This window comes from Scyliorhinus torazame, chromosome 3, assembly GCF_047496885.1.
Source record: "Scyliorhinus torazame isolate Kashiwa2021f chromosome 3, sScyTor2.1, whole genome shotgun sequence".
Lineage (NCBI taxonomy): Eukaryota > Metazoa > Chordata > Chondrichthyes > Carcharhiniformes > Scyliorhinidae > Scyliorhinus > Scyliorhinus torazame.
In genome coordinates, this window is record NC_092709.1 from 111,650,011 (window position 1) to 111,669,404 (window position 19,394).

A 19,394-nucleotide genomic window follows, 5' to 3' on the forward strand; every position below is an offset into this window, starting at 1 on the left:
CGATATCGTTGCTTCAGACATAGTCGGGGGCAGTTGTCCCCTTTCTTTTGCCTCATTAAAGGTCCTCGTCAGTACCGGGGCGAGCAAGTCCACATATTTTCTATAGAATTCGACTGGGATTCCATCCGGTCCTGGGGCCTTTCACGCCTGCATGCTCCTAATTCCTTTCACCACTTCTTCTACCTCGATCTGTGCTCCCAGTCCCACCCTTTCCTGCTCTTCCACCTTGGGAAATTCCAGCCGATCCAAGAAGCCCATCATTCTCTCCCTCCCATCCGGGGGTTGAGCTTCATATAATTTTTTATAAAATGTCTTGAACACTCCATTCACTCTCTCCGCTCCCCGCTCCATCTCTCCTTCCTCATCCCTCACTCCCCCTATTTCCCTCGCTGCTCCCCTTTTCCTCAATTGGTGTGCCAGCAACCTGCTCGCCTTCTCCCCATATTCGTACTGTACTCCCTGTGCCTTCCTCCATTGTGCCTCTGCAGTGCCCGTAGTCAGCAAGTCAAATTCTACATGTAGCCTTTGCCTTTCCCTGTACAGTCCCTCCTCCGGTGCTTCCGCATATTGCCTGTCCACCCTCAAAAGTTCTTGCAGCAACCGCTCCCGTTCCTTACTCTCCTGCTTCCCTTTATGTGCCCTTATTGATATCAGCTCCCTTCTAACCACCGCCTTCAACGCCTCCCAGACCACTCCCACCTGGACCTCCCCATTATCATTGAGTTCCAAGTACTTTTCAATGCACCCCCTCACCCTTAGACACACCCCCTCATCTGCCATTAGTCCCATGTCCATTCTCCAGGTTGGGCGCCCTCCTGTTTCCTCCCCTATCTCCAAGTCCACCCAGTGTGGAGCGTGATCCGAAATGGCTATAGCCGTATACTCCGTTCCCCTCACCTTCGGGATCAATGCCCTTCCCAGCACAAAAAAGTCTATTCGCGAGTAGACTTTATGGACATAGGAGAAAAACGAGAACTCCTTACTCCCAGGTCTGCTAAATCTCCACGGGTCTACACCTCCCATCTGCTCCATAAAATCTTTAAGTACCTTGGCTGCTGCCGGCCTCCTTCCAGTCCTGGACTTCGACCTATCCAGCCCTGGTTCCAACACCGGATTAAAATCTCCCCCCATTATCAGCTTTCCCATCTCTAGGTCCGGAATGCGTACTAGCATCCGCCTCATAAAATTGGCATCATCCCAGTTCGGGGCATATACGTTTACCAAAACCACCGTCTCCCCCTGTAGTTTGCCACTCACCATCACGTATCTGCCCCCGTTATCCGCCACTATAGTCTTTGCCTCGAACATTACCCGCTTCCCCACTAATATAGCCACCCCCCTGTTTTTCGCATCTAGCCCCGAATGGAACACCTGCCCCACCCATCCTTTGCGTAGCCTAATCTGGTCTATTAGTTTCAGGTGCGTTTCCTGTAACATAACCACATCTGCCTTAAGTTTCTTAAGGTGTGCGAGTACCCGTGCCCTCTTTATCGGCCCGTTGAGCCCTCTCACGTTCCACGTGATCAGCCGGGTTGGAAGGGCTGCCTACACCCCCCCCCCCCCTCCCCTTGACGATTAGCCATCACCTTTTTCCAGCTCCTCACCCGGTTCCCACGCAGCTGTATCTCCCCCAGGCGGTGCCCCCCCGCCCATCCTCTCCCATACCGGCTCCCCCCTCTCCCCAGCAGCAGCAACCCAGTGATTCCCCCCTCCCACCCCCCCGCTAGATCCCCCGCTAGCGTAATTACTCCCCCCATGTTGCTCCCAGAAGTCAGCAAACTCTGGCCGACCTCGGCTTCCCCCCGTGACCTCGGCTCGCACCGTGCGACGCCCCCTCCTTCCTGCTTCTCTATTCCCGCCATGATTATCATAGCGCGGGAACCAAGCCCGCGCTTCTCCCTTGGCCCCGCCCCCAATGGCCAACGCCCCATCTCCTCCACCTCCCCTCCTCCCCCCATCACCACCTGTGGGAGAGAGAAAAGTTACCACATCGCAGGATTAGTACATAAAACTCCTCTTTTCCCCCCTTTTTAACCCCCCTCTTTGCCCCCCACATTTGCCCCACCACTTTGTTCAAACGTTCTTTTTAATAACCCGCTCATTCCAGTTTTTCTTCCACAATAAAAGTCCACGCTTCATCCGCCGTCTCAAAGTAGTGGTGCCTCCCTCGATATGTGACCCACAGTCTTGCCGGTTGCAGCATTCCAAATTTTATCATCTTTTTATGAAGCACCGCCTTGGCCCGATTAAAGCTCGCCCTCCTTCTCGCCACCTCCGCACTCCAGTCTTGATAAACGCGGATCACCGCGTTCTCCCATTTACTGCTCCGAGTTTTCTTTGCCCATCTAAGGACCATTTCTCTATCCTTAAAACGGAGGAATCTCACCACTATGGCTCTGGGAATTTCTCCTGCTCTCGGTCCTCGCGCCATCACTCGGTATGCTCCCTCCACCTCCAACGGACCCGCCGGGGCCTCCGCTCCCATTAACGAGTGCAGCATCGTGCTCACATATGCCCCGACGTCCGCTCCCTCCACACCTTCAGGAAGACCAAGAATCCTCAGGTTGTTCCTCCTTGCGTTGTTCTCCAGTGCCTCCAACCTTTCCACACATCGTTTCTGATGTGCCTCATGCGTCTCCGTCTTCACCACCAGGCCCTGTATGTCGTCCTCATTCTCGGCTGCCTTTGCCTTCACGACCCGAAGCTCCCGCTCCTGGGTCTTTTGTTCCTCCTTTAGCCCTTCGATCGCCTGTAGTATCGGGGCCATCAGCTCTTTCTTCATTTCCTTTTTGAGCTCTTCCACACAGCATTTCAAGAACTCTTGTTGTTCAGGGCCCCATGTTAAACTGCCACCTTCCGACGCCATCTTGGTTTTTGCTTGCCTTCCTTGCCGCTGTTCTAAAGGATCCACTGCAATCCGGCCACTTTCTCCTTTTTTCATCCGTATCCAGGGGGGATTCCCTTCTTGTTTACCGCACAGTGTTTTTAGCCGTCAAAATTGCCGTTGGGGCTCCTATCAAGAGCCCAAAAGTCCGTTTCACCGGGAGCTGCTGAAACGTGCGACTCAGCTGGTCATCGCTGCACCCGGAAGTCCTAATCGTGCGATTCTACCGCCTTAAGGTCAGAGAAGAGGTCCTGAGATGGGCTAAAAAGGTGCGGAGTAGCAGGTGGGAGAATGCGGTGGTACGGATATACCAGGATTGGAGTGCGGAGGTGGCGAGAAGGAGGGCGAGCTTCAACCGAGCCAAAGAGGTTTTGCACAAAAAGAAGGTGAAGTTTGGGATGCTGCAGCCGGCAAGACTATGGGTCACGTATCAGGAGAGACACTATTACTTTGAGACGGCGGAGGAAGCATGGACCTTTATTCAAGACGAGAAACTGGACCGGAACTGAGGGACTGATGCTGCAGGCAATTGTAATTGTTATTGTTTTGTTAATGTTATGGTGAAAGTTAATCGAGAAGTAAACAGGGAAGGGGGGAGACACTGGGGAAATGTGGGCGCCGGTGAGGGGGGAAAGACGGGACATAGTCGGAGAATGGGGAAGGGGAGGGGAAAGGGAGCTGCGCCATAAGAGGCGGGTCAGGTAAAGGGATGTTCCCGCGCCAGAAAGAATAAGGCGGGAAGACAGGCGCAAGGCTGGGTTGCTACTGCGGAAATCCAAAAGGGAATGGCTAAAGAGTGGGTGGTCGGGGACGGTGTGCGACGCTGGGGGAGCGAGCGGGAGCGCGGAGGCGGGATATGGGACTGGCCTAGAGAAGGTAATGGCTAGTCGACACGGGAGGGGGGCAGGTAGCCCCCTAGTGAGGCTGATCACGTGGAACGTGAGAGGCCTGAATGGACCGATAAAAAGGGCCCGAGCGCTCGCGTATTTGAAAGGACTAAGGGCAGACGTGGCTATGCTCCAAGAGACGTACCTAAAGGTGGGGGACCAAGATAGGCTAAGGAAAGGATGGGTGGGACAGGTGTTCCACTCAGGACTGGACGCAAAGAACAGAGGGGTGGCCATTTTGGTGGGGAAACGGGTAGCATTTGAAGCAAAGATCATCGTAGCAGATAGCGGAGGTAGATATGTACTGGTGAGTGGTAGGCTGGAGGGAATCGAGGTCGTGTTGGTTAATGTGTATGCCCCAAATTGGGACGATGCGGGATTCATGAGACGGATGCTGGGGCGTATACCGGACCTGGAGGCAGGAAATTTGATTTTAGGAGGGGACTTCAATACGGTGCTGGACCCGGGGCTAGATAGATCCAGCTCAAGGACCGGAAGAAGGCCGGCAGCGGCCAAGGTACTTAAGGGGTTTATGGACCAAATGGGGGGAGTGGATCCATGGCGATTTCTAAGACCTAGGGCTAGGGAGTATTCCTTCTTCTCCCATGTCCATAAAGTGTACTCCCGGATAGATTTTTTTGTTTTAGGAAGGTCGTTGATCTCTAGGGTGGAAGAAGCTGAATACTCAGCCATAGCGGTTTCGGATCATGCCCCACATTGGATGGACCTGGAAGTAGGAGATGACAGGGAGCAGAGAACACTCTGGCGATTAGATGTGGGACTGATGGCGGATGAGGGAGTGTGTGCAAGAGTGAGGGGGTGTATTGAGAGATACCTGGAGGTCAATGACGACGGCGAGGTCCCTGAGTGGTCTGGCAAGCACTAAAAGCGATGGTCAGAGGAGAGCTGATCTCTATTGGGGCCCACAAAAGGAAAACAGAGGCCAAGGAAAGGGATAGATTACTGGGGGAAATTTTAAGGGTGGACAGGGAATTTGCAGAGACCCCGGAGGAGGAGCTGTACAGGGAGAGGAGACGACTCCAGACCGAGTTTGACCTTCTGACCACCAGAAAGGCGGAGGTACTGTGGAGGAAGGCACAGGGGAGGAGGTACGAATATGGGGAAAAGGCTAGTCGCCTGTTGGCGCACCAACTGCGAAAGAGGGCAGCAGCGAGGGAGATAGGAGGAATTAGGGATGAAAGGGGAGACACTGTGCGAAGGCCAGGAAAGATAAATGAGGTGTTTAAGACCTTTTATGAGGAACTGTATAGGTCTCAACCCCCAGGGGGAGAGGAGGGGATGCGGCGGTTCCTGGACCAATTGAGGTTCCCAAAAGTGGAGGAGCGGGAGGTGGCAGGCCTGGGGGCGCCGATTGAGGTGGATGAGGTTATTAAGGGACTGGGAAGCATGCAGGCAGGGAAGGCTCCGGGGCCGGATGGGTTCCCGGTGGAATACTACAGAAAATATGTGGACTTGTTGGCCCCGTTGATGGCGAGGACGTTCAATGAGGCCAGGGAAGGGGGGACTCTACCCCCGACGATGTCGGAGGCGACGATATCGCTAATTTTGAAGAGAGACAAAGATCCGTTGCAGTGCGGGTCCTATAGACCTATTTCACTATTGAGCGTGGACGCCAAGTTGCTGGCAAAGGTACTGGCATCGAGGATAGAGGACTGTGTCCCGGGGGTGGTGCACGAAGACCAGACAGGGTTCGTAAAAGGGAGACAACTGAATGTTAACGTGCGACGACTATTAGCGGTGATAATGATGCCCCCAGTGGAGGGGGAGGCAGAGATAGTGGCGGCAATGGACGCAGAGAAGGCATTTGATAGGGTGGAGTGGGAGTATTTATGGGAAGTGTTAAGGAGGTTTGGGTTTGGGAACGGGTTTATTAACTGGGTTAGACTTCTTTATGGGGCACCAACGGCAAGCGTAGTTATAGGTTGACATAGATCGGAGTATTTCCGATTATATAGGGGAACAAGACAGGGATGCCCGCTGTCTCCATTGTTGTTTGCGTTGTCAATTGAACCTCTGGCCATGGCGTTGAGAGACTCCAGGAAATGGAGAGGGGTGATTAGAGGGGGAGAAGAACATCGAGTCTCCTTATACGCGGATGACCTATTGCTATACGTGTCGGACCCAGCGGGGGGGATGATAGAGGTTATGCGAATTTTGAGGAGGTTCGGGGAATTCTCGGGGTATAGGCTAAACATGGGGAAGAGTGAATTATTTGTGATACATCCAGGGGACCAGAATAGAGAGATAGAAGGCTTACCGCTAAGGAAAGTGGGAAGAAACTTCCGATACCTGGGGATTCAGATCGCTAGGAGCTGGGGAACCTTGCACAGACTTAATTTGACACGGCTGGTAGAACAAATGGAGGAGGACTTTAAGAGGTGGGACATGCAGCCTTTATCGCTGGCGGGCAGGGTGCAAGCAATTAAGATGATGGTCCTCCCGAGGTTCTTATTTGTATTTCAATGTCTCCCTATATTAATCACCAGGACCTTTTTTAATAAAATAGATAGGAGCATCACGAGCTTTGTGTGGGCAGGGAAAATTGCGAGAGAAAGGAGGGGGTTCCTTCAGAGTAGTAGGGATAGAGGAGGACTGGCACTACCGAACTTGGGAGAGTATTATTGGGCAGCCAATGTGGCAATGATACGTAGATGGATGATGGAGGGTGAGGGAGCGGCGTGGAAAAGACTGGAGAGAAAGTCCTGTAAAGGGACGAGTTTAGAGGCGCTGGTGACGGCACCGCTGCCGCTCTCGCCTAAAAAGTATACCACGAACCCGGTGGTGGCGGCAGCACTGCACATATGGGGACAGTGGAGGCGACAGAGAGGGGTGCGGGGAGCCCTGGTGGGGGTCCCCTATCAGGAACAACCATAGGTTCGCCCCAGGAAGAATGGATGGAGGATTTCAGAGCTGGTACCAGTTGGGAATTAGGAAGGTGGGAGATTTATTCATAGATGGGACTTTTGCGAGCTTGGGAGCATTGGAGGAAAAGTATAAGTTACCCCGGGAAAATTTCTTGAGATATATGCAGGTGAGGGCATTTACTAGACAACAGGTGAGGGAATTTCCGTTGCTCCCGACACAGGGGATACAGGACAGGGTGCTTTCAGGGGTGTGGGTCGGAGAGGGCAAGGTGTCAGAGATTTACAGAGAGATGAGGGAAGAGGGGGAGGAGTCGTTGGGAGAACTAAAGGGAAAGTGGGAAGAAGAATTAGGGGAGGAGATAGAAGAGGGTATGTGGGCTGATGCCCGAAGCAGGGTAAACTCCTCTTCCTCATGCGCCAGGCTTAGTCTGATTCAATTTAAGGAGCTACATAGAGCACACATAACGGGGGCAAGATTGAGCAGGTTCTTTGGAGTGGAGAACAGATGTGGGAGGTGTGGCGGGAGCCCGGCAAACCACGCACATATGTTTTGGGCGTAACCGGCACTGGAAGGATATTGGAAGGGAGTGACGGGCGTGATCTCGCAGGTGGTGAATGCCCGGGTCAAACCAAGCTGGGGGTTAGCTCTATTTGGAGTTGCGGAAGAGCCGGGAGTGCAGGAGGCGAAAGAGGCCGATGTCGTGGCCTTTGCGTCCCTAGTAGCCCGGCGCAGGATCCTACTTATGTGGAAGGAGGCGAAACCTCCCGGACTGGAGGCCTGGGTAAACGATATGGCGGAGTTTATTAAACTGGAGCAGATAAAGTTTGCCCTGAGAGGATCGGCTCAAGGGTTCACCAGGCGGTGGCAGCCATTTCTCGACTACCTAAGGGAACGTTAGAGGGAAGACAGATGACCAGCAGCAGCAACCAGGGGGGAGGGGGGAGGGGGGGGTTTAGTTTGGTATAGGTCAATAGATAATGGGGTTTTGTTACTTGTGTATTGTTAAAAATTTCTATTTTGTTATCGTTCCGTTTGTTTTGTAAGAGGGAAAAATGTTGTTTAGAAAAAATTTTCAATAAAATATATTAAAAAAAAATGCTACAAGACATCCGCTTAAGAAAAGGTCTTGTTGACACTTTGTTGCAATTGTGCAGTATTTTCCTCACATGCAGCCTGAAGTTACAAATCAGTGTCATTTCCCTATAATTCACCCTCGGAATTTAGAAGCAGCAACAATTGCCTGAATTCAGAGGCGGATTTACAGTTTGTGGAGCCCTGTGCTCACCTTGATTTTCGGGCCCCCACCCCGGGATCTGAAGTATCACTTTTCCCCTCCCCTCACACTCATTCTTACTCTTTCTCCTAGCCCCCCTCACCACCGTCACCAATAGTTTAGTGGAAAATTGAATCAGTAGTCTTTTAACGCAGCTAGAAATTCATCATTCAACAGTTTAATTACAGTTTATTTATGTAATTCAAGCCTATTAAAACATGATTAACAGAAAATATTACTTACAGGATATGGAACAAAACTGTGAAAATAGAATCAAAACACAGATCAGCTATAATGGCAGAATAAGATTAGGGGCTGAATGGTCTACCATACATCCTGTGTTCCTGTCTAGATATTAATGAATGGGGCTTGGCACATGTGTGCAAGCATTCATCATCATAGAATCCCTATAGTGCAGAAGGAGGCCATTTGGCCCATCGAGTCTGCACCAACCATCTAAAAGAACACCCTACCTAGGCTCATCCCACTGCAATCCCATAACCCCACCTAATCTTTGCACACGAAGGGGCAATTTAGCATGGTCAATCAACCTAACCTGCACATCTTTGGACTGTGGGAGGAAACAGGAGCACCTGGAGGAAACCCACAAAGATACTGGGAGAAAGTGCAAACTCCACACAGTCACCCAAGGCTGGAATTGAACCCAGATCTCAGGTGTTGTGACGCAGCAGTGCTAACCACTCTGCTACCGTGCTGCCCCATCATGCATCAAGTTTTTTTTCTTCAGTTAGTTCAAACAAGTCCAGATCTCAAAGAATTGTTAGTCAACAAAATCAGGACCTCTCTGATTTTCTCCAGTATTCGAGGTTAAATGTTATCAGGTCCAGCAACCTGATCAATCTTCAGTGCCTCAAACGAAGCAAAGGCTATTTATGCATTCATATTCAAGGAGTCAATGCCTAAAACTTTTGTACCTACCACTGTATAATCTGCTAAAGTGAAAATTAATACAAAACATATACATTTACATTTCAGTCATATCTTTCTCCTCGATCCAAACCTCCATGCTAAATCTTTCAAAGGACCTATGTGTTTTCCTGAAGAGAACTTGTAAAACTTTGCCATGGGAATACCATCTGATCTGTTTTTCCCCCCAAATGCGTTTTTGGCATTCAATTGTGACTTTAGTTAATTTCAGGGATTTACCCAAAGAATATGCTTCTCTCCTGGTGAGCTGGTGGTGCACATCTGTACGCCACATTCTATTGCGAGCCGCTGCCCCCATAACACTTGTAATAACCAACTGCATCACAATGCCAGGTGGCACCTCTCTGGGTAGAGGCCATTGGCTCACTCTTGAATGTTTCTGGATAAAAACGGGTCTCCCCATATCGACACATACTCCCACACAATCAGCATTTTCCTACTGGGGATGGGAGGTGTAAGGGGGCAAGGGGGAATTTGGGGTGGAGCCGGGGGGATGGAGCATGAAGGCAGGTGAGGAAGGGGTGTGAAGGTGGGCTGGGAGACATGGAGGGTGAAGGTCGGTGGGGAGGAGAATTGGGGGTGAAGGATGGTCGGATTGGGGGTGAAGGATGGGGAGGGAACATGGAGAACAAATGGGACATTGGTAAAGGAGGGTGGGACTTGAGAGACTGGAGGGTAGGGTGCAGGACGGCGGGTGGGGAAAGAGACAGCCGGCAAGAAGAGACACTGTTGGGGGGGGGGCGGAGAAAGAGAGAGGGTGGATGGGGGGAGGAGCGAGAGGAGGGAGAGAGGAGAGGCGGGGAGGAGAGGAGTTGGTGGAGAGAGGAGAGGCGGGGGGAGGAGCGTGGGGGGAGGAGCGAGAGGAGAGGCGGCGGAGGGGAGAGGGAGAGAGAGCCGAGAAGGGGAGGGGGGGGGGGGGGGGGGTGCATGAGAGCCGACAGGCAGTGGGGAGGGGGAGGTTGGGTGAAGGAGGGTGGGGGGAGACACAGGAGGGTAGGGTGCATGACAGCAGGCCTGGGGGAAGGGTGGGGAGATGAGGTGGTAAGGGATGGGGAGATGAGAAGTGGGCAGCTATTTCCTCACACAATTGCCAGTTGTAACGCTGTGCCCTTGTGCTGTGTTGAGCAACAGTACGGAATCAGGAGACCCAGATCACAGTGCCCAATGGGAGTTGCACAAGGGCACAGCGTTCCAACTGGCAATTGTGTGAGGAAATAGCTGCCCACTTCTCTGTGATTGGCTCCGCAGAGTGATGCAACTCCTGGAAGGGATTTCAAAGTAGTTCTGTCCCTGATTGGTTGTGAGAGACTTGCTCATCAATTTGAGATCTTCTGTCATTCGGGGGCCCTGTACCCAGACACGGTGTGTTTCATTGTAAATCTGCCTGAATTTGTGTAGAGATGCCACTTATTGCTCCCTTCCCCATCCCCACCCATCAAAATCTCCATTGTCACTCCAGTCCTTCCAAAGAGATGTTAAACTGAGGCAGGGGAGTTCAGCATGATAACCTGGCCAATAGTTATCCCAATAGCAACACCACAAAATAGATTAACTGATCATTATTGTTTTGTTAGTGTTTGTGGGACATTGCTGTGTACAAATTGACAGCTGCATTTCAGTTATTGCAAAAAAAGTACAATTCTTCTAAACTACTTACTTGGCTGCAAAGTGCTTTAGGACAGCTCGAGGCATTGAAAGGCAGTATCTAAATCCAAGTTCTTCCTTTATTTGAACATTGGCCGTAACAAGGCGGGACAGGTTAAATATTAGTGTCCGATACTAAACATCACAACTTCCCTGACCTTATGTGAACAAAAAGCCACAGGAGGTGGCCTGATTGTGAATAATTTATTAAACAACAACACCAGAATTATTTCAGTCTATTCTTTTTTTCTCAGGTGTTCCACACACAGTCTAAACACCTTGAAGTGAGAAGAGCTTGTGTTTCTTACCTGAGGAGGAACCGAGATCAGTTTGAAGCGGTATGCTTTCTTTGAGATTTAAAAAAAAGATTTGATTGATGTATCCAAACACAGAAATGGAAAATACCATTCCCCTAGGTGGGTAGTTGAGCAGACCACTTGCTTCGATTCACGTCTAAACAATCCTGACCTGACTACAGGGTACACAACATCTAGTTTTCTGTCCCCCTTGTGAACAAAATAAAGTCTTGCATTAATAGAGGAAGCCTCTGTCCTTTGGCACTGTGTTTTGACATATGTTTTCAATACCGTAGGTAGTTAGATATGATCATTCATGAATGTTCAGGAAGCACTCCTTCACATACGTCAGGATAGTCTAAATCTAGAACTCCGTAAAAAGAACTGTTGCAGACAATTATCCAAAAATGTATAAATTATGATTGATGGTCGAAAGACCTTTCCTTGCCTGACTAAATTCCACCAAGCCAACTCTGAATTAAAATATAAACCCCCATGATCTCAGTAGAACTGGCTTGAGGGGCTGAATGGCCCGCACTTGGTTTTTATGTACTTACGCATTGCATCAATTTCATAATGGATTTTTACTTTGTTTTTTGCAGTTCATCGAAGGATCATTTGATGAATATTTGAAGCATCTTGAAAAGCCACAGGTATGGTATTGCAGTTCATGTTTTTTCTTTATAAACATTTTATTGAGGTATTTATGGCTTTACATCAACATAGTGCAAAACCCGTCTTCCTCCTTTGCAGGTCCCACCGTTACTAACCCCCTACTCTAAACTAAGCTAACCCCCAGCCCCCCCCTCTGCTGATGGTTAATTTTCCGCAATGTGTCGACGAACGGCTGCCACCTCCGGGCGAACCCTAACATTGACTCTCTCAAGGCGAACTTGATTTTCTCCAAACCGAGAAAGCTAGCCATGTCAGTTAGCCAGGACTCCGTCGTCGGAGGCTTTGGGTCCGTCCAAGCGAACCGAATCCGTCTCCGGGCTACCAGGGAAGCAAAGGCTAGAACGTCTGCCTCTTTCTCCTCCTGGATTCCGACACTCCGAAAATCGCCACCTCTGGACTCGGTGCCACCCTTGTTTTCAATACTTTGGACATGACGTCCGCAAACCCATGCCAGGGTCCCCGAAGCTTTAGGCATGCCCAGAGTACCGTGCCGGCGGGAACGGCAGAGGCGTGTTACCAATGCCCCCAGACTGGTGTCCTTGCATGAAGCCGCCTCCACCCGCTCCCATACCGACCCGACCCCCACCACCCACTTCCTGATCGTGGCTATATTCGCTGCCCAATAATAATTACTAACGTTCAGCAGCGACATCCCCCCTGGCTCCGCTGAAGCATCCCCTTTTTTACTCATGGGGTCTTACCAGCCCATACAAAGCCAGTGATCACCTTATTGACCCGTTTAAAGAAGGACCGTGGAATAAAGATGGGGAAACACAGGAATCTCGGGAGGAATGTCATTTTCACTGTCTGCACCCACCCAGCTAGTGACAACGGAAGCGCGTCCCACCTCCGAAAATCGTCCTTCATTTGGGCTACTAATCAGCCCAAATTTAACTTGTGTAGCCATTCCCATGCCACCTGGATGCCTGGGTATCGAAAGCTTCCCCCTACCACCCTAAATAGCAGCTCCCCCAATCGCCTCTCCTGCCCCCTTGCCTGGACCGTAAACATCTCACTTTTCCCCATATTTAGCTTATACTCTGAAAACCGGCTAAATTCCCCCAGAATCTTCATAATTTCTTCCATCCCCTCTAGTGGGTCCGAAACATACAGGTGCAGGTCGTCTGCGTAAAGCGAGACTCTCTGTCCCCCCCCCCCCCCCCCCCCCCCAGCGCAATTGCCAGCGGCTCTATGGCTAACGCGAACAACAGTGGGGAGAGGGGGCATCCCGGTCTTGCCCCCTGATGCAGCCTGAAATAGTCGATGTTGACCTATTCGTCCGTACGCTCGCAAAAGGAGCCTGATACAACAACTTGACCCAGTCAATAAAGCCTTTCCCAAATCTGAACCATCCCAGTACCTCCCACAGATATTCCCATTCCACCCGATCAAAAGCCTTCTCTGCGTCCATTGCGACCATTACCTCCACATCCTACCCTCTGGGGGCATCATAATCACATTTAACAACCTCCTTACGTTGGCCGCCAGCTGCTTACCTTTAACAAATCCTGTCTGGTCCTCCCCAATCACATCCGGAACACAGAGTTCAATCCTAGAGGACAAGATTTTGGCCAGCAGTTTGGCGTCCCCGTTTAATTGGGATATCGGCCTGTAGGACCCACATAGCTCTGGATCCTTGTCCTGCTTCAGGATCAATGAGATTGTGGCCTGTGACATCGTTGGGGGAAGCACCCCACTCTCCCTTGCATCATTGAATGTCCTCATCAACAGCGGCCCCAATATCCCAGAGAACGTTTTACAAAACTCCACTGGGTACCCCTCCGGCCCCGGGGCTTTACCCGACTGCATGGCCTTCAGACCCTCTGCTATCTCTTCCAACCCGACCGGGGCCCCCAGTCCTTCTACCAACCCCCCTGTCCACCTTCGGGAAATTCAGACCCCCTAAAAAGTGCCTCATCCCCTCCGGCCCAGCTGGGGATTCCGACCCATACAGCCTACTGTAAAACTCCTTGAATGCCTTATTCACCCCTGCTGAGTCTCCAACCAGGTTCCCGTCCTCGTCCTTTACTTTCCCTATCTCCCTGGCTGCCTCCCTCTTTCTAAGCTGCTGCGCAAGCATTCTGTTGGCCTTCTCACCATGCTCGTAGATCGCCCCCCTCGCCTTCCTCAGCTGCTTTAGCGCCCCTCCCTGTAGTTAACAAGCCAAACTCTGTCTGTAGCCTCCATCGTTCCCTTAGAAGCCCTGCCTCTGGGGTCTCCGCATACCTCCTGTCGACCTGCAATATCCCCTTTATCAGTCGGTCCATCTCTGCTCTGTCTGCCTTCTCCCTATGGGCTCGTATCGAGATCAGCTCCCCTCTAACCACCACCTTCAATGCCTCCCAGACCACCGCCGCCGAAACTTAGCCTGTGTCGTTTACTTCCAGGTAGTTCTGAATACATTTCCTCAGCCGCCCGCACACCTCTTCATCTGCTAAAAGTCCCATGTCCTGCCTCCAGTGCGGCGCTGGCTACTCTCCTTGCTAATCTGTAGGTCAACCCAGTGAGGGGCATGATCTGAGATTATGATCGCCGAATACCCCATGTCCGCTACCCCCGTTTAGTAGAGCTCTGTTCAAAATTAAAAAAATCAGTCCGGGAGTACACTTTATGCACGTGTGAGTAGAAGGAGAATTCCTTCACTCTCCACTGCCCAAATCTCCATGGGTCCACCCCCCCATCTGCTCCATAAACCCCTTTAGCTCCTTTGCCATTGCTGGCACCCTGCCCGTCCTTGAGCTCGACCGGTCTAACCCAGGGTCAATAACTGTGCTAAAGTCCCCTCCCATGACCAACTTTTGCGAATCCAGGTCCGGGATCTTCCCCAGCATCCTCTTTATAAACTCCACATCATCCCAATTTGGCGCGTACACATTTACTAGTACCACCGGCAACCCCTCCAGCTTCCCACTGACCATAATGTACCGGTCTCCCACATCCGCAACTATTCTTCCGGCCTCAAATACCACTCGCTTATTAATCAGGATCGCGACACCTCTCGTCTTCGAGGCCGGCCCGAGTGGAAAAACCTGTCCGACCCATCCCTTCCTTAACTAATCTGATCAGTTATTCAAAGGTGCGTCTCCTGTAATATTACCACGTCCGCCTTCAGTCCTCTCAAATGCGCTAACACACGTGCCCTCTTAACCAGCCCATTTAGCCCTCTCACATTCCATGTGATCAGCCCAGTTGGGGGGCTCATTGCCCAACTGCCCCCCTTCGTCGATCAGCCAGTCTCCAGCCCCGCTCCCCACGCATCCGCCGGCCCGCCCCCCAGGCAGCCTGCGCCCCCGACCTCCTTTCTGTCCCACAGCAAACGTCCATCAAATGTCTTCCTAGTAACAGCACTATGTAAACCAGCACCTTCAACAAGCATAACATCTGCTCACCCCCACTGCGTTCCGTGAGCTAGCCCGCCCAGCTAGCTTGGTGACCCCCACCCATGGCGCCAGACATTCTCCCACCTATTGTGTGTCACCCCCCCCCCCCCCCTCGGGGACATAGATTCAAAAGAAAAAGCAATCCCAACACAATTGCCTGAAAAACCCCACGGAAAACTAAGAAAAGATCAAACCGAAGATACAACATCCGAAAAAACACACCTCCAACCCCCATCAGTGCAAATGTAAACTTTAACTCACTCAGCTCTGCAATAGGCCCTAAATCAATACAGAAGGCATTACAAATAATGTCAAAAAAAAACAAGAAACTTTTTTAACATGAGCGCTGCTGCAAAGTTCAAAGACCTCAGTCCGCCACCAGTCCTTTCCTTCTAGCGAAGACAATCGCTTCCTCGGGCGACTCAAAATAAAAATGTTGCTCCTCATACGTGACCCAGAGATGGGCCGGACACAGCAGTCCAAACTTCACCTTTTTTCTTAAAAAGGGTCGACTTTATCTGATTGAACCCCGCTTTTCTCCTGGCCACCTCCGCACTCAGATCCTGATAGATCCGCAGGATAGGGTTCTCCCATTTACAACTCCGTGTCTGCCTGGCCCACTGTAAAATACGCTCCTTGTCCAAGTACCTGTGGAAACTCACCACCATTGCCCTCGGCGGGGCAGGGGGGGGGCCACTCGCGGCTTCCTTGCGCTCTGTGAGCCCTGTCCACTTCCAAGGGTTGGGAGAACGTACCATCCCCCAGCAACTTCTCGAACATGCCCGCTAAGTATGCCCCAGCGTCCGCTCCTTCGGACCCCTCCGGAAGACCGACGATTCTCAAATTCTGCCAGTGGGACCTATTCTCGCGGTCCTCCACCTTCTCCAGGAGCCTTTTCTGCTGGTCTCTCAGCATCCCCACCTCCAACTCTACCGCAGTTTGATGTTCCTCCTGCTCAGCCAGCGCCTTCTCTACTTTCTGAATCACCCGATCTTGGGCATCCAATCTAAGTTCCAGCCGCGCAATCGATTCTTTAATCGGGTCCAAGCATTCCTGTTTCTGCTTGGCGAAGCTCTCCTGAATCAACTGCATCAGCTGCTCTGTCGACTGTTGGATCGACAAGCCAGGGCTCTGGTCATCCGCCATGCTTTCTCCTGCTGCGGCTTCAGCCCAAGCCTTCTCTGTTCGTTTATTTCTTCCTTTGCGAGCACTTCTAGTCCGCCTCTCCATGCACCGATGTAGGAATCAACTACACAATTGCCTCCACCATCAATTTACCGAATCAAGTCCGATTTTAAAAAGTGGGGAAAAGGTCCAAAGGTCCGACCCGAGCGGGAGCCACCAAATGTGCGACCTACTCCTTCATAGTTGCCAAGTGGAGTTTATGTTTTTATGTAAACAGAATGTTATCTGAGCCACCATTGAACAGTATCTAAATTAATACCTGGAAGGGGAGCTGAATTTTCAGATTCTAAATGATACTGAAAAGTAAACTTGTTAACTTACATTATGGCCCACACTTAATTTAATTTAAGCAATTTTGAATTATTTGGTAATTTAGTATTTTTAAGCACTGAAATCTCATGTTGCTGTGTTACTTTTGTTGCTTCATTCAAATTGCTGGATAGTTCAATATTTTTGTTTAGAAAATAACTTTAAATGATCAAAGATAAAGGTAATTTGAACCTACTTGTTGATTGGAAAACGCACAGGATTGGGTGAAAGTTGGTTTTACCTGCCTCTTGACTTTATTGACCATGGATTTCACAATTACCTCTATTTTCTATGTTCGAGAAGGCTCGATTATTCGTAGCTGATCAATGAAGATACAGAAATTAGCTTTAACAAATCCAAAATGATGGTCTGGATCTTCTGGTCAGCGCGAAAGCAGAGTCATATGCTGCTGACTGTGTTTTGAAACAACGTTCTTACTTTTTTCATGGGCTGCAGCAGGAATATGTCTATAGATATGTCCGGAATAAAAGAATGACTAGGGTAAGAGTAGGGCCAGTCAAGGACAGTAGCGGGAAGTTGTGCGAGGGGATAGGAGAGGTGCTAAATGAATATTTTTTTGTCAGTATTCACACAGGAAAAAGATAATGTTGTCGAGGAGAATACTGAGATTCAGGCTACTAGACTAGAAGGGCTTGAGGTTCATCAGGAGGAGGTGTTTGCAATTCTGGAAAGTGTAAAAATAGACAAGTCGCCTGGGCCGGATGGGAATTATCTTGGGATTCTCTGGGAAGGTAGGGAGGAGATTGCTGAGCCTTTGGCTTTGATCTTTAAGTCATCTTTGTCTACACGTCTGGTTGCGGCGATGTGGAGCTAAGCTGCACGTTTCGGCAGCTCCCGCGACAACGGACTTTCGGACTCTCTAGAGGAGCCCCAACGGAACTTTTTTTGAATTGATCCCGTGTGGGAAGGTGCAGTAAGGTCCCCCCTTACGATATATGGCCGAGATCAGCGGTGGAGCGACAAAAAAAGAGGCTCTGGAGCAACGACAAAAACGGGGGGGGGGGGGGGGGGGTAAGCAAGATGGCGGAGAGCGAGCAGCATGGAGGCCTGACCAGCAGGAGTTCCTTAAGCGCTGCGTGGAGGAGCTGAAAAAGGAGGTGCTGGCACCAATGCTGTTGGCAATTGAGGGGCTGAAGGAGATCCAGAAGACCCAGGCGGTGGAGCTTCGTGGGGTGAAAGACAAAATAAATGACAACGAGGACGAGATCCTGGGCCTGGCGGTAAAAGTGGAGGCGCATGAGGCGGTGCACAGGAGGTGGGCCGAGAGAATTGAGGTCCTGGGAGAACAGGTCGAGGAGGAAGAACCTCCGGATACTGGGTCTTCCCGAAGGAGTGGAGGGAGCTGATGCCGGGGCGTATGTGAGTACGATGCTCCATGCGCTGATGGGAGCGGAGGCTTCTCCGACCCCCCCTGGAGCTGGAAGGGGCTCACCGGGTCCTGGCGAGGAGACCCAAGGCTGATGAGCCGCTAAGGGCGATAGTGGCAAGGTTCCATCGCTTCGCGGACAAAGAAAGTGTGCTGAGATGGGCCAAGAAGGTGCGGAGCAGTTGATGGGAGAACGCGGTGATCCGAGTATACCAGGATTGGAGCGCAGAGGTGGCAAAGAGGAGAGCTGGCTTCAACCGGGTCAAGGCGTTGCTGCATTAAAAAAAAAAAGAGTCAGGTTCGGCATGCTGCAGCCTGCGCGACTGGGTCACTTATCAGGACCGACACCATTATTTTGAAATGCCAGAAGAGGCTTGGACCTTTATTCAGACTGAGGGGATGTGGTTGTATATGGGGTTGTAAATATGGGTAAAGAATATTTTGGGGATGGGGATGTGGGTAGAGTTCTGGTTAAAATTCCTAACATTTCCTTTTTTCCTTTCTGTAGACAAAATGATGATGATGGGGAATGTGGGCGTCGGTCCTGGAAGGAGGTGAGACTCGGGGATGAGGGAACTGGGATGATGGCCGCAACAGGAGCTGCGCCACAGGGGGCGGGGCTGGTTCAGGAAAGCGCGGGCTTTTTACCAGCGCCAAAAGTGAGGGGGTGGAGGAAGGTAAGGAGGAGGAGAGACTCCCAACCGGGGGAGATCAACGGGAAGGCGGGGGAAGCCGGGGTCAGCAGAGGTCAGCTGACTCATGGAAGTAATATGGGGGGAGCAAAAGTGCTAGATGTGGATCTAGCGAGGGAAGAGGGGGGGATTCCAGGGTTGCTGCTGCACTGTCCGAGGGGGAACTGAAAATGGAAGATGTGGTCGGGGCGGGGGTTCCCCACCTGGGGGACTGGAGGGAGTGGGAGGCACGGGACTGGCCTAAGATAGGAGATGGCTAGTCGGCGGGGGGGGGGGGGGGGGGGGGGGGGGGGGCGACGACGACGACGACACCCCCCAATCCGGCTGATCACGTGGAATGTGAGAGGCCTAAAGTGTTCGCGCACCTAAAGGGACTGACGGCAGACACATGCTTCAGGAGACACATCTGAAGGTGGCGGGTCAGGTTAAGGAAGGGATGGGTGGGACAGGTGTTCCATTCAGGGCTGGATGCGAAGAATAGAGGGGTGGCAATACTGGTGGGAAAGCGGGTGTCCTTTGAGCCCAAGAACATAGTAGCGGACAAGGGAGGTCGATACGTGATGGTGAGTGGTAGGTTGCAGGGGACAGAGGTGGTACTGGTGAATGTATATGCCCCAAACTGGGACGATGTTGGGGCGTATCCCGGACCTGGAGGTAGGGAGCTTGATAATGGGTGGGGATTTTAACACGGTGCTGGACCCAGCATTAGATCGTTCCAGATCTAGGACGGGGAGGAGGCCGGCTGCGGCCAAGGTGCTTAGGGGGTTTATGGATCAGATGGGGGGAGTAGATCCGTGGAGATTTGCCAGACCTATGGCCGGAGAATTTTATTTTTTCTCCCACGTACATAAGGCCTACTCCCGGATAGATTTTTTTGTTTTGGGCAGGGCACTGATCCTGAAAGTGGAGGGAACGGAGTATTCGGCCATAGCCATTTCAGACCATGCC

The 19,394-nt window shown here is 51.3% G+C and overlaps 1 protein-coding gene across 2 annotated transcripts in view; it reads left to right on the forward strand.

Moving 5' to 3' along the window:
• Nucleotides 1–19,394, forward strand: part of otud4 (OTU deubiquitinase 4) — a 189,761-nt gene that overhangs the window by 28,331 nt on the left and 142,036 nt on the right. Inside the window, exons 2-3 of one of the 2 annotated variants that reach the window (XM_072496128.1) lie at nucleotides 10,777–10,860; nucleotides 11,421–11,471. In XM_072496128.1, coding sequence (XP_072352229.1) covers nucleotides 10,777–10,860; nucleotides 11,421–11,471 — 135 coding nt within the window. The remainder of the gene's footprint in view (nucleotides 1–10,776; nucleotides 10,861–11,420; nucleotides 11,472–19,394) is intronic. The other variant, XM_072496129.1, reaches the window with a different exon arrangement.